The sequence below is a fragment of the Carica papaya genome, chromosome 2 (assembly GCF_054855325.1).
Source record: "Carica papaya isolate Zhongbai chromosome 2, ASM5485532v1, whole genome shotgun sequence".
Lineage (NCBI taxonomy): Eukaryota > Viridiplantae > Streptophyta > Magnoliopsida > Brassicales > Caricaceae > Carica > Carica papaya.
The window spans coordinates 19,069,936-19,085,107 of record NC_142310.1 but is presented as its reverse complement, the minus strand read 5'-3'; the positions used below and the strand labels follow the sequence as shown (position 1 = coordinate 19,085,107).

The window sequence follows — 15,172 nt, the reverse complement described above, 5'->3', positions numbered from 1 at the left end:
GAAATCTTCACTATGGAAAGTGCTTACTTGCTAGAACTTTTTTCTAGTTGGTATGGACTCTTTGTGGCAGAGGCAAGACAAATTTGATGCAGCAATCCATAAGCAAAGAGCTTGAATGCATCATAAATTGGAGGAAATTGCACCATAAAGCTTCATCAAATCGGTCCTATCATCTTTCAGTATGTGTCTATAATATATGTCTATTAAAAAGCATGGTTATTGGTTTAATTGGATCAACATTAATATAAGGGAAGTTACAACATGTTTACAAAAATTTTTTAAACCCATTATACTGTATATGAGGTATTTTTTGGAACTCTGCACTTCGCAGGATTTAACTTTTCTAGGTTCTTGTGAAGACTCTTTGTTCATAGTCATTTCTATACGTTATAGTTGTATGAAGTTATTTTTAAGCATTTATCAAACGTCGTACATATTTGGAAATATCTGAAATCATTTATGGATATTTTAAGGATAAAAACTTTTTTAATTTTCACATAACTCAAACATGAAAGTATTTCTAAGAATTCTAGATATCAAACATATTAACGGGCATTCAAATAAACTTGATATATTCAAGCACATTTTTGGTACATTTAAACAAGTATTATGGGAAATTTGATAATTATGCATATTATTAATTCAACTTTTCTTCCATCTGACCCCACATAAAAGCAATTAGGCGTCCAGTGTAATGAATGGACATGGAGGAAGAAATGCAATCCTCCATTTTCTTTTGTAGATAGATTATAAAAATATCCTCTTCACTTAAATATTGTAGTCAAAGATAATCTTGTTTAGAAAAATACTTCTTTGGTTAGCAATCTCATAATTATGTCCAAGGATTAGTTATACTATTTGTCTATAAGATGATTGTCTGATTAACATAAAGGATATTATATAATAAAATAAGTATACTTCTCTAGTTAAAATTAAAATTAAAATCAAAATCATACTTTTTGTAGATTACCATTTTCTCTCTCTCCGAAATATGAACTCCCACAGAAGGCCCACAGTTCTCCTTCATTTTTCCTTCCATCCAAAGCATTCCCCAAGTCCCAACCTCAAAAGTAATTACCGTGGTCAAAGAAGAAAACCTGGTAATGGCAAAAGAGGAGGAACTGCACGATGTTTTTTCCTTTCTTTTTGTAGACAATGTGGGACTTGTGCATTTTCCAATACAAGCTTTTCAGCTTTGCCAGATTGATTTTGAGTATATGTTCTGTATAAATTGATCTATTCCTTGCATAATCAAATTAGCCTTTCTTCTCTCCGAAGCTAACATGTAACTCTTTTTTCGAGAGGGTCGATATAAAAATAGATGTCTAAGCACTTGAGCACCAAGCAAAGAGAGCAACAATGGCATATGCCGATTGGGTTATACAAGTTGACAGAAAACTGGAGAATCTGGAAGAAGCCTCAGCAGAAACTGAGCGGTGGAGTAAGCGATCCATTTATAAGGTATCATCAAGCATCAGTGAACTGAACAAGAAAGCGTATAGGCCTCGAGTAGTGTCATTTGGACCTTACCATCATGGCAAAGATCATTTGAAGCCAATGGAGGATCACAAAGATCGGGCACTCCTGCACTTTCTCAAGAGATCTGGAAAACCTATTGGAGCTTTTATTGATGCTCTGGCTCAAGTGATTCAAGATTTAAAGGACGCCTATGACCCGCTGGATCAAGAATGGCAAGAGGATACCAATGGATTCCTGCAGCTGATGATTCTTGATGGATGCTTCATGATGGAAATCTTACGCACTGCTACTCATGCATTGGATGATTACGCTCCCAATGATCCAATCTTCAGCAATCATGGCAAGCTTTATATCTTGCCCTTTATCAAGCGAGATATGCTGATGCTTGAGAATCAGTTGCCACTACAGGTTCTTTACAAGCTAGTTGCTGTTGAAACCAACAATGCTAAGGTCAGTTCTATTACTCTAGTTATAAACTATATATTGCCAATCACAAAATCTAATTAATTGACGCCTACATAAATACATACATTATACTTATGTATGTATACATGCAGGACGAAGAGTTTGTGAACAAGCTTATTCTTAAGTTTTGCTCTCCCAGCACGCCAATCTCACCAATGGGAAAATGCTTGCATGTACTAGATGTCTACAGAAAGAGCCTCATTCTGGAGAAGCCTCATCGAAGATCACGTCGAGGCCGGAGATCCCCCAGTGTACCTCACGAAAGCGAGGACGACATTATCCCATCAGCCACTGAGCTTAATGAAGCTGGAATCCGGTTCAAGAAAAGCACAACTGTGAGCCTAAGGGATATCACATTCCGTGGTGGAGTCCTCAGACTCCCTCTCCTGATTGTGGATGATGCCACAGAGTCCATGTTTCTGAATCTGATTGCATTTGAAAATTTCCATGTTGGGGCGGGGCATGAGGTGACTTCCTATATTTTCTTCATGGATAACATTATAGACAATGAGCGAGATGTAGCCCTACTGTACTCCAGAGGGATTATTCAAAATGCCCTTGGAAGTGATAAAGAGGTTGCTAACCTGTTCAACTCACTGTCAAAAGACATTACGCTGGACCCAGAAAGTAGTCTCAACATCGTGCAAAAGAGAGTCAATACTTACTGCAAGAAGCCCTGCAACCAGTGGCGTGCTAATCTCATCCATACCTACTTCAGAAATCCATGGGCTATACTCTCTCTAATTGCAGCCATCTTCCTTTTTGCCCTCACCATTGCACAGACTATATACACCATATACCCTTACTACAATCCCAAATGAATTTCCAATCCCACTTCCTCCTGCTGGTATCATGTTTTGTTGTAACCTGCTTCACACATTTAACAGCTCCAATATTTTCATAACAAAATTACAATTTCAATGATAAGTTTATCGTTGTTCCTTTCCTCATCAGTCAGTGCAATAGCCCAATTTAGGCAAACAATGCTTGAAGCCTCTCTAATTTGAGATGATAAAATATTAAGCATGTGTTATTATGAATAGATAACTCAATAATACACTTCTCGTGTTATAACTACCTGTACAAGTAACAGCCATAATTTTCCAGATCCAGTTTCTCTGTGCATCTGGTAAATATAGAAGCTCCAACACTAAAAAGAGAGAGGGAGAGCGCAAAGGTATTTTTCCACCGATTACAAAGAAGACCTCAGCTCTCTAATAATAAGATTGACTACAACTAAACAAAGTTTTAAAGGCTGTCGGTAGTCTGTTTGGATAAGGATCTTGTAATGCAATCCCTTCATCTCCTTCCGATTCCAACTAAGCTAAGCTGAAGAGATGATGAAGTACAAATCATCAGAGAATCTCAAAGGCCAAAAGAGAACAACAGAAATTTGTAACACTGCAAAGCTTACAATATTATTCTGGGGCTGCCTCCAATAGAATCCATGCACTATGAGAGGTAAGATATTGCATGCTGCAAATATATAAATCATTAATGCATGCACGCCCATCCACTCCAATGCGAAACTTACGCGCCTATATCCGAACACATCAACCTGTAGAAAAGACCCGGAATTACCTTCTAGAAAATCAATAAACTCAAGCATACGAACATCTTACTTCTAACCTAAATAAATTCCAAATAATATATATTATATATAAATTTCAGGAGGAAATAAAAGCAAATGTTTGGCATAACAAACCAGAACATAAATTGCAGCAAAGAGAATGCCAGCAGCACCAGCAGTGACACACATATAACTGAATGAATAGAGAGCCTTGTTTAGACGCATTCCTACGACAAAGGAGCAAATAGGTCAAATGACACGGACTTAACTGGTAGTCTTTAAACCACCAAAAAACAAGAAAAACGTAAAGAAACAACTTACCAAAAATGTCCAAGCCAAGGCCGAAGACTAAGAGACAGGATGATAGGATCATCCACTGAAAAATTCTGTCCCTGTGATCCTGCAACAGGCACCATGAATCAAGCGTCACCAGAATAGACTGGAACTGGGGACCAAAATTCAAATGAGAAGAAAAAAGAAAATAAACTTTGACACATGGTAATTTTATCACCTTGAAATGGACAATGGTATGCCCATAATGCAAACCAATCAAGCAGGTAACAATGGCCATCACTGAACTACAAACATAACAGGAAATGACTACTTAGAAAAAAAAAATTAAAAAAAAAAACATTTACAGCTTCTCTTTTCAGATAGTTAAATTTGCCTACATAGAAGCACCAAAAAAAATAACAACAGACCAAGTTCTATTAGTTAAAAAGCATAGTTGCAAGGAATAGAATTCTCTTTTTCTTTTATCCCTAATACACTGCACATATTCCCCATTTTTGACAAGGAAAAAGAAAACAAACCTCAGAAGTCCTTCTGGATCAAAGGGTGCTTGACACCATGAAGGGGCGTCCGGAGGTAAAGGGCCAGAATCAGGCGAGTTAATACTGCATTCCTGCAAACAAGATGGAAAATTAATACTGAATACCCAAGAGTTAGTGAGAAAAGATGCTAAGGAATACAAATAAGCAACATAAACTAACTCTAGAAAGAGAGATACCTTGGTTCTTGCATATATTGGCCTTGCATATAAATGGTGAATGCCCAGTACTTTACGATCAATCATTCCTACAGCATTGCAAGCTGGTCCAGTGTCACTGCACACTCCACATTTTACCTTCAGATGAAATGATTAACACCAGGCCATTAGCCACCAAGCACATAATAGACTTACTCTGCAATTTTCAAAAAGTTGAAAGGAACTAAAAGGCCCGGGAGAGTAGGATGGCTCACTGAAAATATCTGTGGTGGTGCTGATGAAGGAGCTTCAACTGGAATCTGGTATTCCCAGTCAGGAACATACAAGCCATACAACAAGGATAGATATGTAGTTGTAAGCACAAAAGCTACAACCCTGGAAAATAGAGAAATAGGGATGGCAATCCATCAGATTAAGTGAATACAACAACAAAGAGAAATGTAAATTACGTTCTAGGACTTGCACAATCATCTAGTGACAGTACAAACATACATAAATAGAGGGAAAATTATAGTTCTACCCCTTGTATTTTGACCCTTCTCAAAAATAAAACCTTGTGATTGTTTTTGACAGTCAACAAACTTGAGGATTCATTATTAGACAACAAGTAATATGTTACTTTAGTAACCAATATGAGTCTCAAATAACTTTGATACTGTTTCTATTGGATATTCTTTTACAATCATCAATACATGAACAAAATTAGCTGTGATTACGGAGTTTTACAATCCTTTACAGACAAAAAACGATATCCATGATTGTTTATTAGAATGAAAAAGAAAAATGACAGACTTTTTTTAAGTTCCTCTGCGAAAAGATGAACCATAGTGCCATGCAAAACTTATGCACTCATTCGAATACGAAGTCATTCATTGTCTAACTATGAAACCTCAAGATAGTAAGCTGTAACAAAACAAAAGACAAGATTTTGTTTTGAAATGGGCCAAACCACAAAGGGGTAAAACTGTAATTTTTCCGTTAATATATTATGAAAAATGCAAAAACCTACAGTTATGGTCCTCCATAAGAAACATGACTGGATCTATAACCAGTGGTGACTGAAGTTTGCCAGGAAGTAAAAGCTACAAAGTTTGGCTTTCACTGCACCAAAACACAAGTAAACTATACATAAGTAATGACTATTCAGTCAACTATTCCATTCATAAGACCCACTAAGGATGCTCACAGCAACATCATACTGCATTTATTCATGAGAAAACCTTAATCCGCATTCCTTAATTGTTCACCATAACATATCCTATCCTAATCTTTTCAATCTCTAATGATTCAAACTATCTATTAGAACAACTACAAAAGAGTAACAGGAGTATAACATATATCCCCATCCTAACCTTTTCGATCTCTAATGATTCAGATTATCTCTTCAAACAAATACAAAAGAATAACAGGTATGTAACATTCATTCATTTATAGTACAAGTGTCAATGAAAATCTCGTAAAACTCACCAATGATATTGATATTTTCTCATCAAAGATAGATCTGAACCAACACGATCATCCCACTTCAGCCAAATCTCACACAAAGCAGCTACTAAATATGCTACTGCAATTCTCTGATGGAAAATAGCATCTGTTAGGCTTCTGTCTCTTAAACTTCTTTATTGATCGGTTAAGCTACATGCAAACAATATAGGGCATAAAATCCTGTAGTGGAAAATCTTCTCATGGATTATTTTTAGCAACGATAAAATTTTATCTACCTTAAATATCCAATTGAGAAAATATTAGCAAAAAAAAAAAGAGAAACCTAGCAAAGAAGGCACACCTGAAGTACACCCAACCATCTCATTTTTTCAATGTCGACTCCATAAGTTAAATTCTTGATACCATGGAAGAAACCTCCTGACAGAAGAAATTATAGGGATTTTTAACAAAATCACAAAGCCAAAATTTTAGCTCCAGTGTACTTTTATAAACCATGAATTTTTAAAAAAAATAATAATAAACCATGAAATATTTTAATTATTTTTCCATTTTAGCCTTCAGCTCTTGTTGAAATACTAAATGCTTAAAGTCAATTAATTATACATGATATGAACTTAAATATTATAGATCGCTACCTTGAAGAAAAAGGCCTAACAGTAGGAGCTTCAATGCCCGAAGTATAGCTTTTCTCGTTGCAGTTGATCTGCATGACACTTTCTGCAAGAATCAGAAAGAAAAGAACAAAAAAAGAGAAGTATCCAACATTAGGATATTATTGGTTCCCATAGCATTAGTGAAGTTCCAGCATTCCTTTGCATGAAAAACATCAGTGAATATGTCAACTAAAGAAACCAAAGTTTAGAGGGAAAAAAATAAAGTTCCCTATTTCCCTAGAATAATTACTTAATATTGGAACCGACTATAAAGGTGAGAGTGGGAAGAATGGATCCCTGAAGGCAATTGAATGTTAAGGGACAGGTACCTTGTATGCAAATGCCAGCGAAACACCAACAATGAAGAGGAAAAATGGCATGACAAAATCTGCAATGGTTAAACCATTCCATGGTGAATGATTGATGGCAGGTAGGATTCCTCCAATATCATCCACAACTATCATTAGCTGCATCAAAAAATTGTGTAAAAATATGGAGATAGAGCATTTTCATTAAAAGTAGATGACTAATATACTGTGGTATCATACAACTAATTAAAAGGAGAAAAACATAAAACTTTCTACTAAAATTATATGAAAGAATTAAGCTGGTTGACCAGTTACTTGAATATTTAATCTAATAGAAAAGAGTTCAATCCAATTATTTATATAGTTCAAACACCTGTCAGGCACAAGCCCACAAGTTGTGGACAAAGAACATTTATGTTATTCTTTTTACTGAATTTAATTTTTAACCTTGAGTAAGCATTTGAAAGAATGTAGTTAGGTAGGAGCAGCTATATATTCCCAGGTGGTCTTTGGCAAATTCAACAAGTACCTATATTTCCACTTTGTCTTTTACAAATTTTATTGGGAAGCTGTCTTTTATATAGTTACAAGTAATAAATTATCTTTTAGAAATATTTAAGTAATAATATAGATATTACTTACCTCAATCTTCTACTTTTGAATTTAAAAACATTCAGACATAAAAGACAAGCTAGAAATATAAGTACTCGTTTACCTCAATCTTTTACTGCTGGATTTAAAACATCCAGACAGAAAGAGTTTTAAAGAGAAAACAATTTGGCTTTGCTCTGCCATGTCCCAGCAGGCATTCCCTGTTGGGGGAGGATCTAAAATCTTAGACAGGTAAGGAACAAAAGAGTCTCTCCATCCTGCCCTGTCCCTGATATATATATCTGTATGTGTATTTATTTACCAACTCCACACATCTAAAATCTTAAACAGGGAAGGGAACGAGAGAGCCTCTCCATCCTGCCCTGTCCGCGTCCCCATATATATGTGTCTGTGTGCGTATTTATTTATCAACGCCACTCATAGTCGTACCTCCATACTTTCAACTTCATTGTCATGGATATATATTTCCATTTGTTAAATAAGGAATCACAAAAACACCAAATAAAAGCATAGTATTTATTTGGAATTAAAATGCTGTGTTTATTCAAATTGCTATCTCGTCTGGTTTGTACTCTCATTCTCATTCAACATAATTAAAATTTGAACCAAATACAACCTTAGTCCCCTCCCTCCCTCACCAAACTCACCAAACGGAGTCTTATTATAGGTTAAACATATATGTGTTTTAAGAAGTAAAAGTATGACTGCCTATTCCTTGAATGATATAGGTATTTTAAGAAGCAAAAGTATAAATTTTCATTATTCCTTGAATGCCATAGCTCATTCATATGTGTGATTATTTGATGATTTGATGATAACATTTTCAACTTTGGAAATTTTGAAGTACATATTGAATTCTAAAAGAAAAAAGGTAAAAAGACAAACTTTCTGGTTTTTTCCAGTAAAGAAACAATATAGCTAATTGGTTTTTTCAAGTTACATCTTAAGCGTTAAAAAAAAACAAAAAAAAAAAGAAACATGTTCGTCAATATTTGTTACCTTGATATCTTTGGCAAAATAAAACAAGCTCCCTCTCAATTTTTAAACAAAAAGGCAAAATAACACAAAGCAGAAGAAAAAACAAAAAAAAACTAAGTTATTCCCATCCCATATTCTCAGCCTAAAAACTTATGGCAATTCATGTGATGTAAAGCATAGTAAATAGCCTAGTGAAACCTTTAAATCATGAAAAAACTCTTCAAAATTTGGTGCAGCGGGAGATTAAATTAAAAAATTTTTGGTTTAATGTAAGTTATCATATTAAAAGGTAGTTGGCTCCCCAAGGGGAAAGTTATGCAACAAGATATTAAAATTTGCCAATTTTCCATGATGTTTAAATTTGGTATATGAATTTTAGGTTTCCAAAATAACTATTTACTTATTTACATTTTAAAATATATATACATTTATATACATGAAATTCTCATCTTCACAAAAGGAAAAGCCAACTCCGCCTGACTGAAAAGTAAATCTAGTGAATATGAATTCTCGTTAATAAATAAATGAGAAATTAGAGATAACAACAATGACATAATAAGAAAAGATATAACAAATAAACAAAGTTCTTCTCTTTTTGGAGGGTCCATTAAGAAATGAAGTTTTCAAAACATAAAAACATATATTATTTAGACCAACAAATTTACTCTGACTTTCCATACACTTGGGAAAAAATAACAGAAGAAGAAGATTTAACAGTGCAATTTTTCCTGAATAGAAAAGCATTGAAGACTGAGACCGGGAGAATATGTAACCAATAAATGGAAGGAAGCAAGAGGGAAAAGAAGTTCACAAAAGTGGGGTCACGCGATTAAAGCGAATATAATTATTAGATCGTCATAATTTTTGGAGGGACGTTCCTTCTTCCCTTTCCTAGCATTTTCCGTTCATCGTAAACGTTATTTTTTTTTCTTAAAAAAAGAGAGACTGAAGAAATAATTAATTCTAATACACATGAAAACTGAAAATGATTTGTTTCTTACTTGTAGCAATGATTGCCACAATAATTAAAGATACAGAAGTATTTGGACCAAGATCGCATCATAGTGTGGAGAAGAGGGAATAACAATAATGATTTCCCCATCAACCAAACAATAAAAGGATGACAGATTTTATAACGTTTGCTTTTTGCGTGCCGTAGTTGAAAAGAATTTCTTTATTTTTCCTCGAAAAAGGAAGCTAATTTCCTTTTCATAAAAATTTTTGTTAAAGAAACAGCAAAATGGGGAATGGAGTTTCTTTATCGATTTTATTATTGTTGCTGGGTTTTGAAGGGAAGATTCGCCATTGATTAGGAAATTTCTTATCGAACGAAATGCAATCTCCAATTACATTAATTTTTAAAAATTCAGAAGGCAAGTCGTTTCCTTACCTACGCAGAGAGAGTATGGACTGACTTCAAATACAGAATATATGCATATATATAACATATAGATAGCAAAAGAGAGATTTTCTGCCGACTTTATAATCAGCACTCCATGCATTTTAGTTTTTTCTTCTTCCAAAGAATGTAATAGTAAACAGATACGAACAGAAAAAGAACTTTTAAAAAACAGATAAAAGAGAAGAATTACCGCGACGGTGAGTCCGCGAAAAACGTCGAGAGAAACAAGCCGTTGCGTTTGTTGCTGCTGTTGTTGTTGTTGTTGTAGAGAAAGAGGAGAATCACGTTTCGCAATCGGAAGGCGAGGCGATTGAGAGATCTGGAGAGCCGATTCGAAATCATCGGCGGCACATTTACGATCCTTGTCATTCATCAGACACTTACTCTCCTCATCACTACCTCTACCCGCGCCCTTCCTCCGCCATTCATCTTCCTCCTTGCAATATCCCTTAATAGACTCGTACATTGGCATCGCTCCTTCTCAGAACCCCAAAATATAGTACGGAAATCCACTGATCGACAAAGATCTTCAAAAACCGAAATCCAACCTTCTCCGCACCGAAACTTTACCAAATTTTCTCCTATCCCCTTGGCTTCAATGCGGTTACAGCCAGGAAAAAATTATGAGAAAACAAGAACAAGATTCTTTCCGTGAGCAATCTAAAAAGGTTAGGACACTTGTGAATGGAGTTTTGAGGAAGAACGAGGCGCCTTTTTTTTATATAACTTGGTTGTGCACAGGAGGCGCGGCTCCCTGTCTGTGGATGGGCTGTTGATGAGGAGGAGGAGGAGGAGGAGGAGGAGGAGGAGGAGGAGAGAAAGTTGATGATGTGATGTGTGCGTATGAGCCTCTTTTCGGCCTTCCCGTATTTATAGAAAAGAAAAGGGAGGCAAAGAAGAAGAAAGAGATTTAGTCTGATATTTTCCTAATTTTCATAGGATACGATTGCTCCTCCTCCCAACAAAATTTCAAAAATTAATAACAATGCCTATTTCTCACCTCACCATCCTATCACTTCTTTTGATTTTTCCACGTGGCAACTTCTGATTCGACCTTGCTGATACTAATTTCACCGCCTCTTTACCTTGAAAGTTTTACTTCCTCGAGTTGCAGTCAAAAAAAAATTATCCTCAACTCGGACTCTTTTTATTTTTTTCTGTTTCGATCCCGTCCTCCCACATGGCAACAGTCCTCGGATTGTACTACTCATAGGCCTTGTACAAAAATTTAATTAATTAAACAGCTAATTTTACACACACACAAAAAATAAATAAATTCAATAGAATTTTTTACTTCCTTTTTTTGTTTTTATCAATTAAATTACGTTAATTATAGTTTAAAATTTAATTCCCATTACTTGGGCTTTTGGGTTTTGGGAAAGATCAAGTAAACTTTTTTATTTGTTACTATAAATAATTCATAATTTTAAATTTAGTATATAGATATAAGTATAAAGATACGTACGAGGATGGTAAGGCAATAAATGAAATTAAAAGTGGGTGGACAGCCACCGACTTGAATAGATAAGAAAGAAAGAAGAAAAAGGTGAAGCAGGAGGATTGGATTCTTTTTTTACTTGTTTTTGTTTAGGATAAATAAAAATAAAAATTGAATGCCCACTCGTTTTTGGAATCTAACAACGAGATAAGCTTTTCTTTATTTTGGTGAATAAGAAGGACATAAGTTGTAAGCTATTCTCCACTAGTACATACAATGAATGGATATGGTAGTGTGTGTGTGTGTGTGTATATATATATATATCTATTTGACTACTTACCCTTGCCTTTTGTTTTATTTTCTTTTTAAATTCTCAAATTTTAGTCATTTTACTTGTAAATATTTTTTTTCAACCAAATAGTTCATTAACTTTTCAATGTTTTTTGCAGCACTAAGTTACATTTGGTTTTTTTTTTTTGTTAAAAAAAGAATTTTTTTTTGGAATTAGGGCAAGTACATAGTCTTCTTCTTTTCTTCCATGTTTAACTTTATTTTCTCTTAAGTTTTCTCATTTACCAGATAGCCATAACTAAATTAGATCAAATTTTAATGATCTAAAGTCTCATGTCTCCTTATTCCCCAATCTTTTCAAAAATTCTACATTTTTTTCTGAGTTATTTGAAATACACCCGTTAACAAATTTATTTAAACAATCCTAATGCAGGAGGAATTGAAAGGATTGTAATACTCTCGAAATATCACACCACATATGATCAGAAGATTTCAACTACCTAATTATCTATTCCTATTTAAAACTATACCCACCAATAAGGAATAAAATAATCAAGATAATTGAGAAATTAAAAAAAAAAATGTCACGGCTTACCTAATAAGTCAATCCTAATTCACTGACCCAACAAACTTCTCAAAGCTCTCTAACTTGAAGAACACTCACTAACTTGGGAAATTAGCCATGCTAATTTTAATAAGCAAGCAAAAACTTAAAACTTTCTTAATTTTTTGAATTCTTGAATTGTGATTACAGTCTAAGTACTAAAGTCCTTATATAAACCTTTATTTTCTAATACGACTCGCAGTAAGATTACATATTCCTACTTGAAATCTTAGACACTAATTTAACTAGGATTTTTGTTAGAAATTAATTAAATAAAGGAATCATAATATAAAATTTCAAATAAATTAATAAAATAATGATAGTTTAATTTAAGTAAAATTCTTCCTCTTATTTGGTCGATTCTCCCTTTGCTTTTTATGCTGAAAATTGCTTGAAGTTTTTTTAGGAATCTATAATAAAGTTAGAAAGCAAAAAAGAAAAAGCAAAAGGAGTCCAAATCAGACTCAAAATGCATGGACAGGCTGCCCGCGAGCGTCTGGCGTGTGCGCCTATAGGTGGCGGCATTGGGCATACACAGAGGTTCCTACGTGCACGCAATCCTGACATACGTACGATAGGGACCGCTCATACATAAAGCCCAAGCATAAGGTTGGTTGTCGTGCGAGCACATACGCGCTCCTAAGGCATGTGACTGGTCTATTTACACATGTGCCTCCTCCTACGCACATCTGATTTATGTGTGCGTGTGCGTATGTGCACTCTAACTGTGCATGAGTGTGGCTCTCTCGCATGTTCCGTACGCTCTCTTGTGCAGATGATCTTCCCACATGTGCAGGAGCTATAAGTGTACGTCAACACATGTGTACTTTATGGGTAGCCATACCAAAATGGCGCTTTGGGCTTCCTCTTAGGGTGAAATCTTTGGGTTGAGTCTCTCCTTAGCTGTGAGGCCCAATAACTTCATCGTCTTAAGTTGTCTCTTATTTATTTTTCTTTTAGATCGTCATCCTATCGGCTTAAGTCCTTCGAGGGTCTTAATTTACTCTTTTTATGGTCTTGGTTCTGGATAGATTTTCTGTGATCACTTTCCATTTGGGCGTACTTCCAAATGTGTCTTGGAAGCACATAATTGCATATTTGTTTTCGTCCTTCTATTGTCACATAAATCTCTTGTTTGTCACCAAATTTCTCCTCATTTATTATCACTTCATATCTGATGTGATATCCTGAAGCCTAACTTTTATATTTGGAAAAGAGTCCCAAAGGAAGCTGAAGACCTGCGGGATTCTTGAAACCCGCTAACATACTGCCCACGAGCTCACGAAGTCCTACGCTTAGGCCTTCTAGAAGTACAAAAGTTGTTCTAAGCCCAAGGCCCAACTGAGGACCACCAAAAGGCCCAACCCAAAAGGCCAAAGCCAGCAAGTAGGAGGCCCATGGGCCTTACCGGTGAGGTGCAATACAGTCGGGGCTGTCCAAGCTTGATCTACACCATACCAAGAATCCTAAGCTCAAGCTCAATCTTAAAGGTCCAAAAACAAGGTGGATCGCAGCCTAAAAAATGATTCCAGGCCCAGCCCAACCCATGACCTTCACGACCAAGAAAAAAAAAAGAGATAAAAGGCTAGCCACGCACAAGAAAAGGTGTGTGGTGGAGGAGTCCAATAGTGAAGAGAAAGAAGAGCAAGTGTCAATGTCCAACTAGGAAATAGATCAAGGAGATCGACTTGGAGAACAGACGGCCAAAAAAATCTGTGGCCTTAAAAGGCCAAGAATCTAAGCAAGAGGAGGAGCCGAAGTGGGGAATTCGATGCTAACTTGGAGAAGCTTTTCCTACCTCATTCATGAGTTAAAAACTGAGTAGAAGACCTTTACATCTTGAAAGATAACATGTTAGAAATTCTGAGAAATTAAAGGAAGACAACAATTCAAGAGAATAAGAGGTCGAACACGATTTGGAGACCAAACCCGAATGGGAAAAAACATTAAGCCATAAAGGAGCTTTATGCTTTTTAATTTATTTTATTTTGTTATTTTTGTTTTTTATTCATATTACGATTAGTTATTTAATTATTTTAAGTACTTAGGTTCCGAGTAGGAATACTTAATCCTACTTTTGGTAGAATAAGTAAATAAGAGTCTATATAAAGGTTTTAGCTCAAGCCATGTAAACACAATTAATTCAAGAGATTAATAAAATTAAATGTTTGAATTTTGTTTGAGAGTAGTCTTTGTCTAGTTCTTTTAGCATCTTCAAGTTCTTCAAAAGATAGGGAACTTTTCTGAAATCTTACAAGAGTCGATGAGTTGAGATCGATTTATCGAGTAAGTCGTGACATCTTTCTTTTTCTCGTTTAGATTCTTGATTATCTTGTTTTTGCATTCCATCATTGAGAGGGTGTAGAAACAAGTATGGAGGGTGATTTAGGTTGCTAAGCTATCTGATCATACGTGGAGTGAGGTTCCGGGAGTATTACGGTCCTTCTAAGTCCGTCCTACGTCACTATCTCCCTTCTTCGAGAGGATTCATCCTCAAATCTGTGATGTTTTCATCATTTCTTTTAGTGTCAAAACAATTAAGGAGAATACCAAACAATCTGTGATATATCTAGGTATATCATAATGATCTTATATGAAGAAATGGTTCTTGGTCCTTGTTTAAACATTATCTGTATCTGTTGTTCGCCCTGCGAACTTATCATAAAACTTCTTAATTTTGAGTTAATCCGAGTATGTTTCTCTCCTTGATAATAGAGTTAGGACATATGTGAGATCTCTCATAGTCACGGAATGATGATTCTTCCCACTATTATGATTAACATTCCCATAATACTGCTACAGTCTCCCTAATAATAAGTGTCCTGTTTGCATAGGGACAACATCACATAATATCTTGTCTTTATAGTTACTAAAAGAAAATGAAACTTGTACCTGCTAAGTGACACTAATCTCCTTAATGTCATCTAGTCGATGTAAT

The 15,172-nt window shown here is 35.2% G+C and overlaps 2 protein-coding genes across 5 annotated transcripts; one reads left to right on the top strand and one right to left on the bottom strand.

Moving 5' to 3' along the window:
* Positions 1-1,326: 1,326 nt before the first annotated feature.
* On the top strand, positions 1,327-2,816 carry LOC110816403 (UPF0481 protein At3g47200-like). Its single transcript, XM_088213545.1, has 2 exons — positions 1,327-1,929; positions 2,037-2,816. The coding sequence occupies exons 1-2, from the start codon at positions 1,360-1,362 to the stop codon at positions 2,763-2,765; spliced, it is 1,299 nt and encodes a 432-aa protein (XP_088069671.1). The 5' UTR covers positions 1,327-1,359; the 3' UTR covers positions 2,766-2,816.
* Positions 2,817-2,946: 130 nt separating this feature from the next.
* On the bottom strand, positions 2,947-10,791 carry LOC110816402 (heparan-alpha-glucosaminide N-acetyltransferase-like protein (DUF1624)). 4 transcript variants are annotated; one of them, XM_022044569.2, is made up of 13 exons: positions 10,092-10,786; positions 6,931-7,068; positions 6,584-6,665; positions 6,289-6,365; positions 5,970-6,076; positions 4,698-4,877; positions 4,524-4,620; positions 4,327-4,418; positions 4,026-4,092; positions 3,836-3,914; positions 3,650-3,741; positions 3,359-3,502; positions 2,947-3,273 (listed from the first exon to the last, which is right to left on the bottom strand). In XM_022044569.2, the coding sequence occupies exons 1-13, from the start codon at positions 10,371-10,373 to the stop codon at positions 3,244-3,246; spliced, it is 1,467 nt and encodes a 488-aa protein (XP_021900261.1). In that variant the 5' UTR covers positions 10,374-10,786; the 3' UTR covers positions 2,947-3,243. The 4 variants fall into 4 exon arrangements, with proteins under 4 accessions (XP_021900261.1, XP_021900262.1, XP_021900260.1 ...); XM_022044570.2 differs by having other exon boundaries at positions 4,524-4,640; positions 4,757-4,877; positions 10,092-10,782; XM_022044568.2 differs by having other exon boundaries at positions 3,836-4,092; positions 4,524-4,640; positions 4,757-4,877; positions 10,092-10,787.
* Positions 10,792-15,172: the final 4,381 nt, after the last annotated feature.

Bases quoted from the DNA above. Each gene is read 5' to 3' on its own strand.
- LOC110816403 (XM_088213545.1), top strand. From the start codon at position 1,360: ATGGCATATGCCGATTGGGTTATACAAGTTGACAGAAAACTGGAGAAT. The intron at 1,930-2,036 runs GTCAGTTCTATT...GTATACATGCAG, and splicing joins TTGAAACCAACAATGCTAAG to GACGAAGAGTTTGTGAACAA.
- LOC110816402 (XM_022044568.2), bottom strand. From the start codon at position 10,373: ATGCCAATGTACGAGTCTATTAAGGGATATTGCAAGGAGGAAGATGAA. The intron at 4,641-4,756 runs GTGAGCCATCCT...TTTCATCTGAAG, and splicing joins CACCACCACAGATATTTTCA to GTAAAATGTGGAGTGTGCAG. The intron at 3,503-3,649 runs GTTTGTTATGCC...TCTTTTCTACAG, and splicing joins TTGCTGCAATTTATGTTCTG to GTTGATGTGTTCGGATATAG.